Here is a 15,798-nt window from a genome sequence, read left to right on the forward strand (position 1 = left end):
GTAAAACAGTACAGATAATAGAAACTTTAAGATACTCGTTCTATTTTAAATAAATCTAGACTCGAAATAAATAAAATATCCGTGATAAGCGTTTTGTGTTTCACAACTCATTTTTGTATATGGTTGTTAAATAACGTTTTCTATCTACATCCAGTAAATGTCCTGCCACACCTTAATCTCATTTGGCTTACGCTCTTTTTTCAAATTTTTGAATTTTCAGAAATAGTTAACATTTTCTACCATAGGATTATATATCTCTAGATGTATTTTGCCAAACCTATCGGAATTTAGGGTATTCAAGGCAGTATTTTCTTCGTTTTTTTGTTTGTTTTTATTTTACTTTTGATGACTTTCTGTGTAGGCGGAACGCGAATCTAGAGTACAACATATTTTACCTGACATCTATGATGAGTTCATTTGCAACATTAGTAGCTCGTCACGAAAACCCTTGATAAAGACTATGTCTTTTGAGATTAGGTTTTGATATAAAAAAAAATGTACTAGTAATTTTTCTGGGTTGTGCAATACTTATGTTTTTCTTAGAATTGCAAAGATTCTTTATGGGTCAGTTTGCCCATGTCAGCGGTTAAGATTTCTCAACCCCATTGAATGCTCTACCCTACAATCTTTTTTTAAAGTGAAGATCTCGTATTTGATAGACTGGTCTTTTGTTGAATCAGGGTTTTTGTTGAATTTCGGAATGTTATACCTTGTTAAATCCAGTCAAGATCCCTCTGTTGTCTATATCTAATATAAACAACCAAAATTCTTTTAAATGTTTTTTTTCAAAACAAATATTCTATTAAGTGTAAACCAATTCATCAACATTCGTATGAAACAGCAAGGATTCAAGCCTTGTGTTCACTAGGGTGAGAAACATACGCCGACACAAATGTGAATTATAAGTAGACTAAGAATAAGACTCAACATAGCATCTACTTTCTATACTAAATATAATATGGTCTAAGTAAAGCTTTATCTTTCATTTATATTATATCGGGAAAACCAATCACTAAAATATTAATAGGTAAAAAAAAAGATAAATATTAATATTGGTCTAAGTGAAAGGAATCCTATGTAATATTGAGGGATATAATGAACTTCTAAATTGAATCAGGGAATGTTCCATGCGCTTCTATATTGAGGCAGGACTGTCAAATTGATAGTATATATTATGCATATCCTATTGTGCTGACACCTGTTACACCGATTTCAAAAATAAAAGTAGAGTTGTCACTGACTCAGACGTACTTATAAATATAATTATTTTCTGTGACTGTATCTTACATTAATTTGTAGGATCCTATACTATAGATAATTTAGCTGATCTGTAACAATAACATCTTCATGCCTTATATATCATGTACTGTAGTACGCCGCTAGATTAAAACTGACGAGGAAAGGTAACACACGGCCACTGAAAGCTTTATTTTTGTAGAGCCCAGGTGGTCTTGTGTTCTTGCGGGACGGCTGCAGTGCAGGTGATTTGGTGTCACGATATCACAGTAGCATGGGTTCGAATCCCGGCGAGGGAAGAACCAAAAATTTGCGTAAGCAAATTTACAGATCTAACATTGTTGGGTTGATGTTTAGACGAGTTGTATATATATATATATAGAGAGAGAGTCTATAACAATCTACCAACCAGTAAACTTAATATTCTTTTAGACTCATATATATATAACTCGTCTAAACATGACAATGTTAGATCTGTAAATTTGCTTTTCGCAATTTTTTTGTTCTTATATATAATATATAATATATCAGAACAGAAATGTTCAACAAAAGCAGGAGTATATGTATATATAACAGAGAGCCTAACTTAAAAATAGGGAGAGTTTAAAATTAAACTTGATTTGCCATTCTTTACGCTCTAATAGACCAATTGTTCGGTGTGAGCCAAGGCTCCGTGTTGAAGGCCGTACTTTAACCTATAATGGTTTAATTTTTAAATTGTTATTTGGATGGAGAGTTGTCTCATTGGCACTCACACCACATCTTCCTTTATCCAATTATAAGTTTGAACAGACATTCTAAGAACTAGAAATTTCAAAGTATGTACAAATCCAGTTGCTATTTTTAATTTTAAAGGTCTTGTAAATTTCTTACTATAATTTCTTAATGGCAAATATGGGAACCAGCAGATGTTATTTTTTGTCTCAATATAAGACCAACAGAATAAAATCTTATCATAGGCTAAACAATACACTGACCCTGGATTAGGAATATCAAAAATGAAATTCATAATATTCCTTTGTGTTGTTGGTGAGTGTAAATTTGCATTTCTCCATTTAATTGATTATTTTGGCGTTTTGTCTTTATTTTTTTACTTTAATTTGGGTTGGTTTTCATATGAACTTATTTCTTCCATTTTTCTATCCTCAGTAAACAATTATAGCCTCGTTCTTGCAAGAGCTTAGGAAAAGTAATGTCTTGGTTTTTTGCTGTCTTGTGGTTTGTTGCTGATTTATAGTAGTTTCTCTTTTAGAAACGCGTGTCTTGTGTACTAGACTATACGCTTGGTTTCTGATGGTTATGAGTCAATTGATTCATACCATAATTACTGTAAACTCATCATAGATACCAGAATTGAAATTTTATAATTGTGCCAAACGCGTGTTAAATCTACAAAAAGACCCTTTAGTGGCGCTCGAATCACAAATGTTAAAAAGGCCAAATAAAGTATGAAGTTGAAGAGCATAAACCTATACATCTATAAGGAGATCTGCTTATTGTTAAATCTTTTCTAGTTCAAAAGAAAACAGTTACGAAGAAAACTTATACAACTTGAATTTAAATAAGATATAAAACAACAACTGTCAATTCTGGTGTTTGTCATCTCTCAGCATTTGTAGCTTGAATAAAAATTCTATATGTACATTAATTAAGTTCTCAATATTATAGTATACGTTATCTGGAACATAGTTGACTGCATGATACTGTTACACTGATTCTTTGTTTTCCCAGAACAACAACATTTTTTTCTAAATTTCATATAAGGAACATCATTACTACAAAAACATTCTAGTTTTGGTGTATTCTCCAAACGGAATTATTCCAAACTCTACCTCTTAACTACGACGATAACTTGTAAAATAAACGATGGACATGCAGCTAAAAGCGCTGCGTGTTGCCTCTAGGAACCACCAGTATCATTTATGTATGCCAAAATGTAATACCAGCAAAAACCGTTGAACTTGACCTTGTTCAAGTATAACCGGAAGTTAATATTTACAAGAAAAACAACATCATGATAAATTGAAGAAAAACAACATCATGATAAACGTTACAAAAAAGATGTATCAATATTCAAACACAGCCTGCGTATCAAATAATTATGTTCTTCCTAATTGATGTTATTTTCTCTAGTTTTATTTCCTAGATTATTATTCCTAAAAAGATAAAATCACTACGTTTGTTTGGTGATGTTCGTGTGTTTATCTTTTATTAAATGATTCGTAGATTTCTTTTGCAAAAACTTGGTGGTAACTCATCGAAGTATAAGCAACAACGATATCTAACAAAAACCTTACAATTTGTGACAATTGGTAATTTGGACGGTCCCATTAGATAACTGAAAATACTGCTCATTGTTGAAGGCCATATGGTGACCTTTGATAGTTGCTAATATTTATGTTATTTTACCTCTGGTAGAGAATTGTCACATTCGCAATCATACCATATCTTCTATTTTTTTTATATTTACCTATAAAATATACACTATGCATGTATTGATATAGGCTTTACATGTAAACTGATATGTGAATACAAGAAGTAATGATGAATTTGATATTTCTTCTTTGAATTATAGTTGCTTCATATGGAGGAGTCGTGATTCCTGAAGAGGAAGAGCTGTCAAATCAAGCTAAGGTAATTAAAACATACAGCTTATCAAAATTATCATAAATAGGTATTTAAAACAAAACACAAATTAACTACAACTGCTCCATCTTGTTTGTTAATTATAGAGGATTGTTGGTGGTAGTGATACAACTATTGGAAAACACCCTTGGCAAATATCTCTCCAGAGAGGAACCGGAAGTTCATGGAGTCATAGTTGTGGAGGATCAATCATTGATGAAAAATGGGTTGTAACTGCCGCGCATTGTGTTGAAGGAAGTTCGTAAGTAATCATACAAAAGATCAAAGTTTATAAAAGGGTAGCATTGGTTTTGAGATCGTTACAATCTTATATGTACTTGAAAGCAAAATACAATGGACATCTAGTAAAGTGGAGTTACATTTCAGCATTAACTGCACCACTGAGATGTTGTTATATTTTTTTCAGTTGCTTCGGTACTTCAGAGCTTGCGTTCAGAGGGTTGTTTGCTTTCATCGAGGGTTTCAGCTTAGTAAATATATTTTATCTACGGTTCTTTACGGAAAGTGGCGTAACAGAACAACATACGAAAGAACTATAAAAATCAGTTGAAAAAAGGGCTCAACTTATCAGATTGGTACAAATACAATATTAACAAACATCGTTATTGACCGAATACCAAATAGTATTTTATGTGATTTATCATCTTAAATTTGATTTGAACTGAATTATTTCATGTCTTATCTATGTATGTGTATTTGACATTTATATTTACAATCAGGGAATACCATACTATTTGAAAGTTTAGGTCATATAAACTTTATTCAAAATACCAGATATGTTTTATTCCTAGAGTTCCTAGTGGCGGATTCAGGATGTTGGGGGTATCCAGTGATGGAAACAACTTTCTTGACAATCTGTGCATTTGAATGGGGACATGTGATGGTAATCCCCCTTTTTCTTCTGGGTTGCGGTACTCTTTTTTAAAAGGCTGCATCCGTACTATTTGTAATTTAAATAGTAAAACACCTTTAAGTCTGTTGCACCAAAACAACAATTATTTTATATGTTTTAATGAGTACAATGTATCAAAGCGTTGTGTTTTTTTTTTTTTTTTAGTTAATTAAACTGTCTGTACTTTTTTTCGACTGGTGAATTTGTTTTTGTCTCATTTTTTGGTTCATTGATTACTTCTGTATCTCCTTTTTTTTAACAAACTAAATGCCAAATATTATAATGAACGGCGTTCCGATAAGGTATTAAAATTTTTCTTCCCTTGAGTATCATACTTTGTTATATGTAATGCATAAGCTAGTATATAACTTGCAATGACGGATTTTTCACATTTGAGTTGTTATATTTAGTTGAAATGTTAGCCGGTAAAGAGGCGACAATTCAATGTGCAAGTCTTATCATGTTCACTAAGTATGTCTATTTGGGTATTTCCAACACATACATTTATATGTCAATATGAGTTAACTACAATGTATAAATAAACTGTTCAACATGCGGGGAATTGAGAAAGCTATAAAACCAGGCTAACCCTACATTTAATTCAGAGATGCCTGTACCAAGTCAGGAATATGACACTTTTTTTTCCATTCGTTCCGTTGTTTGTTTTCATCGAGCATTAACTTTTTTTTCAGGTCCTGTAGATCCTTCTTTTACTTTGAATAAGATTTTTTGTCAATAATGATTGGCTAAAAAAAGAACTTTCCAGGAGTTGGAAAGACACTTGGTTTTTTTTTTGCTTTGACCACTAAAAGTTCTTTGTCTTTTGTTACGTTGGGTTGCTGCAGTCTTTACATGACCTCAGAGTATAGCATTATGATTATTTTACAGGCCCTTGTCTCAGATCCCCCCCTACATACCTTAATATAACACTTATATATATATATAATGTTATATTAAGGTATATAGGATTTTTTTTTTCTGAGACAAGTGCCTGTAGATTATGCTTGGAAACTTCAATCTCCAAGTAAATTTAATGTTTGACTATTTAAAGATGAATATTTATACTCATTTAATAGCAAAAAAAATAAAAATTCAAGTCGATGCGTTTTATAGGGATAATGAATGAAACGCTTTCTGTTCATCATAAAATCACTTGTTACAACAGGCACTCTTAGATGGGACCGTAGATGTCCTAAATGCAATTACTCAACCATGTTGATTTTGAAGATATCAACTTATTTATGTTGGTCTTTCGTGAAAGAATACACAAGAAATAAAAAAAAGTATACAGCTTGTGCTGTTGAAAAAACCCGAAGTGAAATGGGTTTGTTCGAAATTTTTAAAGATCAGGTATAACTAAATTTCTTTCGACGTAAATGTGGAATATTTCGCATTAAAATAAAAGGTCATATTTTCTTCGATTTATGAAATTATTTTCATCCAATGACGCAAATTGATACATTAAAAGCAAAGTTTGCTAAATGTAACTTAAATACTAAGAACTTCTGTATGTACCCGTATCCGTGGAGGACGTAATTTCGTCCATCAAAAATGTGTCGGACTTTAAAAACAACTTCGACTGGATTTGTAGAAATTTTTATTGTAAATAAAAATTACAGTAAATAAATTGTATGTAATAAATGCATGTATTGTAAATATAGAATAAATGTCTTCAACTTTTATTATTTAGTACATATTACTAGTCCCATCACGTACATTGCTTTTTTTCATGTAACAATAATGTAATGTAACCGTTGTCTCAATAATTATTGTTACATTCGTAATTAAATAGGACCTTACCCAACCATTCATTCAGGAATTTAGTCTCCAATGTAACAATAATATTTTTACCATTGTTACATTTCCATGTAACCGTAGCCAGTGCCTTTATTCAAAGGTTTCACTGCTTTTCTTTTTTTGTAATTGATTTGGTGCTCTAATTGTGTTAATTCAAGATTCATTGGCGGATCTCCATCACAGTAATAAAACACATACTTTATAATATAATTCTGGTATACATGTATATGGCTTTAATATGCAAATAAACTTCTATCCCAAATCTAAAGTTAATGTTGACTCTAAAAAGAAGTAGTAGCAACAAATAGCTCGTTGCCTTTAAATATTTATACACAAGTTTACATGCGAGAAGTTGTGACCGTTATCATTATGAATCTGGAGCTGGTTATATATTTATAATTAGTGCCTTACTGTTTTAAAGACTGACTGCAATGACTTACATCATTAACAAAGTATGTGACTTAAGAATTCAGATTCATTATAGTTTTTGAAGAAGCAAAATGAGAAATATTTCCGGAAAGTGTTTAGTGATTGTTCCCGGAGACGGAAAATATTCCAATGTTTTTGTGTACTGTATTTTTGCAATGTGCAATAGAGATTGAGCTTTTTACTTTCAGGGTTAGCTCATTGCGAATAGCTGCTGGCTCAACAATATGGAGTGAAGATGTTCAAACAAGACCTTTGAAAGGTGTCACCATGGTAACTAAGATATCGTCTTATAAAATGTGACTAGATCTGATAACTTAGTAGCTAAGATAACTATTGCAGGGTCCTTATTAAGATATAAAGTTGGAGATTTGTGGTAAAATAAGTGGTATAGTAAAATGCAACTTGCCATAAAATAGGGATAAAAAACAAACAAAGAATGAGTACAACAATACAGTAACTGATCGAAAAGCAACAATATGTGGACAAATCACATATCCCTTTCATTTGTGTCTATAGTTTAATATTATGTCTATAAGAGGCATACATATGAGGGCCTTTTGATAAATCGTTTAAATAAATATCACATTGCGGCCTCTTAGCAAACTAGAAAGAATTGATAAACACGTGTTGATTGGCCTTAATTAGAATCTGACGGAGGTGTAAGTTTATTAAAAAAATAAATCAAATGTTCAAATGGATTACATGTAGTAACTGCAAGTGAAAAAAAAAACTCGATTGGCTGCCTTTGCATTGCGATTTGAAATACAGGTTTTCTTTTAAAAAATCGTGTGTATTGAACATTAAATTTGTATCATCTTTTTTAAATACACGTATCAACATGACATGTTTACAATAGCATCCTGATTATGATGGCCCAGCAAGTGGTTATCCGAATGATATTGCTGTAATGGAGTTGGAATCACCATTAGAATTTAACGAAAATGTCGAAAAGATTGACATGGCGGACGAAGATGGTGATTTTGCGGGTGTGGAATGTGTTATATCTGGATGGGGACAAACAGGTGCGTCTCTCTTTCTCTCTAACGCCTCAAACATACATTTATGTAGTTCATGTTTTAAAGATGGAAATTGAATTGTTTATCAAGCAAACGGATCAACTGGCCGATGGCTTTTAGAGATTTCAATGACCAACCAGTCCAAAATAAATACCACAGAAACTTGTGAAGAGATCATATTTTTTTTATCATCATACTCATTAAACAGTAAATGGCATAAGAATATACCTCCCATAGTCGTCGAAATGAGAATAAGAAATATAGGAAGATGTGATGTGAGTGCCAATGAGACAACTTTCCATCCAAATAACAATTTAAAAATAAGTTAACCATTATAGATCAATGTACAGCCTTCAACACGGAGCCTTGGCTCACACCGAACAACAAGCTATAAAGGACCCCAAAATTACTAGTGTAAAACCATTCAAACAGGAAAACCAACGGTCTAATCTCTGGTTTCAACTGATATTCAAAAATTGACTGTTTCATATGGTATGATGCATCATGCATGTATATATACTACTAGTACTCATGTATGAAAAGGTTACGCAAATCGGAGTTATCAGGTTTGTTGTAAATCATAAATGTTTAAATTTGTCAAACGTGCGTTAATTTCATAAAATCGACATAATTATGAAAAAGATCTGAAGATTTCCTGCTTTATACTACATTTTAAGGTCACATGCGGCGGTGTTAAACATGCATGTTAGTGAGATCTCAACCCTCCCTCTATACCTCTAGCCTATGTAGAAGAAATAAACGCATAAGCATTTTTCAACATGATTTTTCGTTGTATCATTTCTGTTTAATATGAGTGCAAAAAGTCGGCTAGGTTAGATGCACAATTATAGAATCAACCAATCGAGTTCAACAAATATATCTTGAATTTCAAACAAATATATTGAAAGGAGTATCCACCACTTGAATTAGTTATTGTATCCTAGACCTATAAAAAGACAGGGTTAGTTATAAAGATAGACTATTGACAGTTATCTGTCTTACTTATTCCAAAAGACGAAGCAGTCAAGGTTAATTATATCTGCTTATAATAACTGAATGTATAAAGGAAGGCAGCTTATCATAGTACAGTCTTCTTCTGCACATTTTGTAACACTAAAAAAACTGTTACTAGCTTCATAAATCTACTAGTTATAACGTTTAACACAAACTGCTGGGAAAGCACCCGTCACGGACAAAGTACAGTGGGAATCAGTAGTAAAGTCTGTAAAGTTTAGCAGATTTTTTTTGTAAACATTTTGTTTCCGTTATAGGAAGCGGGAGTATACCAGAAACTCTCCAAGACGTTAGTATGACTGTTTTGTCCAATTCCGATTGCTCAAACATCTGGACTGGTTCTATAAATGATGGTCATATATGTATAGGAAGTGACACTGATATAGCAGATGGCAGATCTGCCTGCTTTGTAAGTGTTCGTTATTGTTGAGAATTTGGTATAGTCATTGACTTACCTTTTAAGATGTTTTTTTTTGAAAAAATCAAAGTTTAGTTTTTGAGAAAATGAAATCATACCAACCTTGATGATACGATAGGTGAATAACTATAAAATGTATTACTTGGTACACACTCTGTACTATTTGCTTTAGTCTTGAAACTCGTAAAGTTTCTGCGTATTGATACATCACGCGCCTTTACATGTCTGTGTCTGACTGTTCCTGCTGGGGAGAACCAAAAAAAGCTTGATTGAATTGTTAAGAAAATCTTATCACAATTTATTGCATAATCTTAGGATTTGCTCTTGTATGGAAAGTTTTATGGTTGTTGTTTTAATATAGCTACATGTATATTCCAGGGAGACAGTGGAGGTCCTATGATTTGCCAGTCTAAACTGGCTGGAGCGACGTCATGGGGAAGCGGATCCTGCTCCGGTAAACCTACCGTATACACGAGAGTTTCTCAGTTCCGAAAGTGGATACGGGACCAGACAGGAATTTAATTGTTTATATTAAAATAGTTTAATATTATGTGGATATTATTATTGTTGAAAGCAGTTCCAACACTTTAAGCTGATTAGTTCATGATATGATCTTGACATTGTTCTTTAATGTTGACTCTGAATTCTGTTAATATCATGTCCGCTCAGGTGAACAGCCTTTTGATAGCCAAAGAGATATCTACCCAACAGAGTTTACAAGAAATAGATGCAGACAATTACAAGAAACCGTACGGCCTTCAACAATGAAAAATAATGTAAAGTTGACTATAAAATGCCTGTATATGAAACATATGAAACAATTCAATTGAGAAAAACAACGGCCTAACGTAAACCACATACCGTTAAATGATGGTCATATATGTATAGGAAGTGCCACTGATATATCAGATGGCAGATCTGCCTGCTTTGTTAGTGTTCGTCATTGTTGATGATTTGGTGTAGCTATTGAATATCTCTTTTAGATGTTATTAGAAGAGTAGTTATCAACATAACTAAGCAAATTTACAAAAATCAAATTTGACGGACATGAACAAATGAGAGTTACTGAAGTGAACTGCAAGCTCATTCGTAATTTTAGGCAGTTTGTTCGAAGCAGATTGTCTATGTTAAATTCATAGTCAACAGCTATAATTTGCACTTGTTTAATTATGCCCCCACCGTAGCGGACGGGGCATTGAGTGTTATCCGTGTTCGTCCTTCCCATACGTCTCTTACGTCTGTCCTGTACGCCCCCTAAAATTGGTTTCCGTTCTCTTACTTTAACCAAATATTACAAAATTTATACTAAACTCTTCTTGTCGTATCTCAAATAACCGCTCAAAACGTTCCTTGTATACAACATGACAAACAGTCGGGTTTAAGAAGAAGAGAAACCGAACGACACAATTCCACAAACCACAATACTTTACAGATTACCAAGTGCCGATAGAATATGTTAAACTTAATTTTTGTCCTGTTTCTAAGACTAGAAAAGTTTTTAGTGTATAGGTTTAATTTTACCCTTAATTCACTGCGAAGAAATATGATAACTATAGTGCTTTAGTCGGACAATTTATTGTAAAGAAATATACATTATCATTACTTTATTTTAAACTCAGTGACTTCTTATCAAAGGAAACAATTAAGTGTATATTTTTAATGAAATCTAGACTACTGAAATTTGTTATTCAAAAGCAGTCTGAAATCGTTCTACAAATCTAACCTGTAAAAAAGTAATTTTGTAGATATATGATCATATATAAGATCTGTTTATCTTATGCATGTTTTCCAAATAAGTAAAGAAAACACGAAAACTAACTACTAGGAATACAAACGAATATTGGGTTTAATAATTGAAATTGTTTTCATATTTTAGATTTTCACGATTTGGGAAATAGTTGTATAAATTATTCATTTATGAAAGATCTACTTTCAAAAAACTTCCTTTTAAATGAGCATTTCTAATCTTGATTTAAGTTTGGATTATCTCTCTTTACATGTAGCTGCCGTGCAGTAGGTGTGATAACGCTTTCATTGCGTGTGTGCATATGAAAAATAACAAAGATATGTGTGATATGATTGCCCTATTTGACAGCTATCCAACAAAGACTAACTGTCCTAGGACAGTGGTATTGAATAAGATAGCGCCAATAGTTGAGCCGAAGTCGATCAAATAGAGCACGATAATTTCGCTGTGCAGTCAATACTAAGTACTGCCATACAGGCAGTCCATTCATATATTACGATAATTACCAGTTCTTCAATAACTATGATATTTATTTCATTGAGAGACCATGTTTAAAAAAAATTAAAACTGTTCAAAGCAAACTTGAGTTATTGTACGAGTTATTTAGGAAAGAGTAAAAACCAGTCGTAGTGATAACTATAAGTCACTGCCATTCATTTGAGTGCATTTTGCCAGTATATGAATACAAAATAAAGTTTTCTATGATTTTGTTATTAACGAAAACATGGTAAACAATTCAACAACTGCAATAAGAAATTGAAAACAGGAGCCTGTTTTATTATAGGGACAGCTCTCCAAACAGAGAAACCACACCCAACCAGTCAGTAACATGTAATTGGCCGTGAACGACTTGTTTTCTGCATGGTCCGTATTTTTCTGTAAATGACCGATAGAAATTATTACTGGGGAATAAAAAATGTCATGTGACCCCTTGTTATCTAATAAGAGAAGCTAATTCTTAACCGATATAAAAAATGTTAAGACAATTGAAATGAGGAAAACTAACGGCCTGATTTATGTAATTTTGGGGCCCTTTATAGCTTGTTGTTCGGTGTGAGCCAATGCTCCGTGTTGAAGGCCATACAATGACCTATAATGGTTTACTTTGATAAAATTGTTATTTGGATGGAGAGTTGTCTAATTGTCACTCAAACCACATCTTCCTATATCTATAAAATAAATAATAGAAAAGAATCTAAGTATGATATACAGCAGAAAAACCACGAGCACTTAATTACACGCTCCTGCCTTGGGTCAGATATATACAGATTGTGTAGGGGTCAAATACATTTCCTGGGGTCAAACTCTCACCCTTACCTGTAACAGTACAACATAAGAATACTACTATAACAATCAGTTGAAAAAGTCGCATTGACAATCATACCACATCTTCTCTTTTTTATCAACTCATCAGATGGATACAAAGCAAGCATACAGCTAACAAAAAACCAAGATCGGAAGTGGCAGGACATTTACTCTCACAATAAAACAGACACAAAGCACATCTTAGGAGTACTCACATCTATATACTGACAGCCAATAACTAATACAACAATCATGTATCTAACACCAAAGTATCATCCAGCACACATCCAATATCCAAGGTACTAAGTATAGTAGAGACGTCATTAACAGTGAGAGATGACCACGGAATGTGTAGAAGGTCATTTTGCTTAAATTAAAATCATTGAGATGTTTATAATCAAGTGGTCAGGGAATATACCTATTGTATTTGTTGGACACTCTCTTAGACAATCAAAGTTCCAATGGGAACCGTATGTGCTCCTCTTCGTGTCGGTGCATTCCTTTTTTGTATAAGGCAGCAAATACACAAAATTTCTATAAAAATCTAGTGATATATTCTTTATGTAATTTTGTTTTGTATTGAATTTGATATATGGTGCTTTATTCAAGTTCATTTAGACTTCTTGTGAATAGTTGTATGTTTGGTTGGAATTTATACCACACCTCCTTTTTCTATGTACTTATAGAGATATAAGTTCTTTAAATATTTTTTTTTTACAGATATGATTTCCCTTAAATCATTGATTCTTTCCCAATTTGTATAAGTTTTAAATTCCCTGCAGCACGTTCAATAGGATATTTTTCTGTAATTTATAATTTTGACCAGAACTCTTTTCATATGTACATATATGAATAAACACATGTCTGCTACAATCATTTACATGTTTGAATGTTTTATCAATAAAATGGCACGTTAAAATGATTTTACATAACTTGCATGTTAATGCTTATTACTAGACTCATTTGACAACTTCTTTAATTCCATTTGCCTTTAAATACTGCAATATTTTATAAGATATTAAAAAGAAGATGTGGTATGATTGCCTATGAGACAACTGTCCACAAGAGACAAAAATGATACAGACATTAACAACTATATGTCACCGTACGGCCTTCACCAATGAGCAATGCCCATTCCCTTTCGACATGATGGATAGCTTAAACGATCTTATTCAAAACGGAATTTAAATAATTTATTTCTAAACCCTTAAAGTACTCAAACATAATATGAACTGGGAGACATGCGTATAGTCGGACGTAATCGGCATTCGGCAATCCTCGGTAGAATCCGCTACTGAGGGTACGGAATCGGCCGAGTTGAGACGAATGACGTAATCGGTACGCTTAAATCATTGACATACATCTCAGAAAGTTAAACTAAGAACATTTTCTTCTTCCTTACTCGATTTACTACAGAAAAGAATAACAGGAACTTTAACTTTCCGGGAGCCATATCAACCATCTGAAATATGAATACCCTACGATACTATGTCATTTATACAAATATTCTATAGATAATTGAAATATTGACAAGTTATAGAAATCAATTGAACTCAAAAACCGGGAGTTCATCAATCACAGTCTTTGTTTCTTTTTATAAAAAAGTTTCCGACTTAATTAAACTTTCCGGACTACTTATGTCTTAGAAGAACACCGATTTTTCCTGTCGAGCTAGAACGGTTTACTCGTCCACAGAAACGTAGTTTGTTCCCTTGTTTGGTTTGGTTAGTTTTGACTATTCTCACTGCTATTGTTTATTGTTAAACTTTTCGTCTTTCTTTTTAATTCAAAAACGTTTATATTTTTGTATTTGAATATAATTTAATAAAGCGCCTATCGATACAATTCGCCGTTTCAGAATCTAATGCATTCTGGGTAATATTTACAGAAGCGCACACCAAAACGTCCTGATTGGTTTAAAAAGTCATAAACAATGGAAATTTAACCAATGACGTGACGTTATTTTTATTTTGGGGTACGAACAATGAAATTACCCATGAATCTTTAGATTCTGAAACGGCCAATTACGCATGGTACTTCATGGTAAACTGGTAAATCTGGAACATGTGGAAAACGAATCACTTTTATCATCTGTATTTGTTTGTGTTCCTTGAATTACCATGTCATAATCGTTAAAACAAATGTATAATCAATGCATTGTAGAGTATTTTGCGTGTGTACTTTATCACTATGAACACAAGAAATGTATATGATTTAAATCATTGCAACAGGTATATTCCCTTTATCTAGCGTTTTTTTTCTCCATTTGGCCGTCCTTAGATTTTGAAAAAAAGGTGATAAAGATCAGTGAAAAACAACATTAAATAAAATGATATTTACAGGGCAACATACACACTTCATCACTATAATAGTCTGTTATCATTCATTCAAAGACGTAAAGTCAGTATGGAAATATATCCTATATACAATAATTAAATAAGATATGTACGTCTTAACATCACCAATAGAATAATAAAAAAGAAGTATGAAACAATGAAAAAAAACATTGAATGAAAATTTCGGATATTTTAACAATAGCCTGATAGATTGGCGATATTGCGCCTGTTCCAAGTTAGAAGCCTCTGGCTTTTCTTTGTCTTGTATGATTTTTATTTTAGTTCATTTATATATTTCGGAGTTTAGTTTGACGTCTATTATCACTGAGTTAGTACGCATTTTTATTAAGGGGCCAGCTGAGGCGCGCCATTGATGGCCTTTGGTTGTTTTCTGCTCTTTATTTGGGTTGTTGTCTCTTTGACACATTCCCCATTTCCATTTTCAATTTTTTAAAATTTGTCTGACGTTCAAATTTTGGCCAAAAAAGATAATCAATTATACGATAATACATAAAGCCGCTTGTACTTTGTTATTCAAAATATTTATTAAATTATGGATACATTGTTTAATAATCTTTCTGACAAAGTATATATAATATCAGACGAAGTGATTAAATAACAGTGTAATCAGAGCTATGTACATGATACATTACAGAGGTACATTTCTTAATTTCAAACAATTTCCAAAGTCTTAATATAGCAAAGTTTTATTAAACAATATGTTTTTCCATGCCATTAACAAAGTACTGGTTTTCAAAACAAGATGCTAGAAATGCGATTGGTTAAATCTCTCTTTAACAAGAGACTATTAAAACAGAAATCCATACGTAATGTGTGTTATTCATACTGCTTGTGTGGCCGTGTTCATAATCAGTCGTTTAAAAATTGAACTCTTTGACCAATAGGTCCGAGACCACAATTATTTCATATTGTATTTCTTTTAGAACATAAATAAAAAAAAA

The 15,798-nt window shown here is 32.4% G+C and overlaps 1 protein-coding gene across 1 annotated transcript; it reads left to right on the forward strand.

The window, feature by feature from the left end:
• The first annotated feature begins 2,234 nt into the window (after positions 1-2,234).
• On the forward strand, positions 2,235-9,970 carry LOC134681521 (trypsin delta-like). The gene is made up of 7 exons (XM_063541160.1): positions 2,235-2,265; positions 3,812-3,870; positions 3,969-4,123; positions 7,189-7,270; positions 7,857-8,022; positions 9,288-9,439; positions 9,827-9,970. The coding sequence occupies exons 1-7, from the start codon at positions 2,235-2,237 to the stop codon at positions 9,968-9,970; spliced, it is 789 nt and encodes a 262-aa protein (XP_063397230.1).
• Positions 9,971-15,798: the final 5,828 nt, after the last annotated feature.

Source organism: Mytilus trossulus, chromosome 8 (genome assembly GCF_036588685.1).
Source record: "Mytilus trossulus isolate FHL-02 chromosome 8, PNRI_Mtr1.1.1.hap1, whole genome shotgun sequence".
Taxonomy (NCBI): Eukaryota; Metazoa; Mollusca; class Bivalvia; order Mytilida; family Mytilidae; genus Mytilus; species Mytilus trossulus.

Coding starts and splice junctions, on each gene's coding strand:
- LOC134681521 (XM_063541160.1), top strand. CDS start 2,235: ATGAAATTCATAATATTCCTTTGTGTTGTTG. Junction 2,266..3,811: donor AATATTCCTTTGTGTTGTTG/GTGAGTGTAAAT, acceptor TTTGAATTATAG/TTGCTTCATATGGAGGAGTC. Junction 8,023..9,287: donor ATCTGGATGGGGACAAACAG/GTGCGTCTCTCT, acceptor TTTCCGTTATAG/GAAGCGGGAGTATACCAGAA.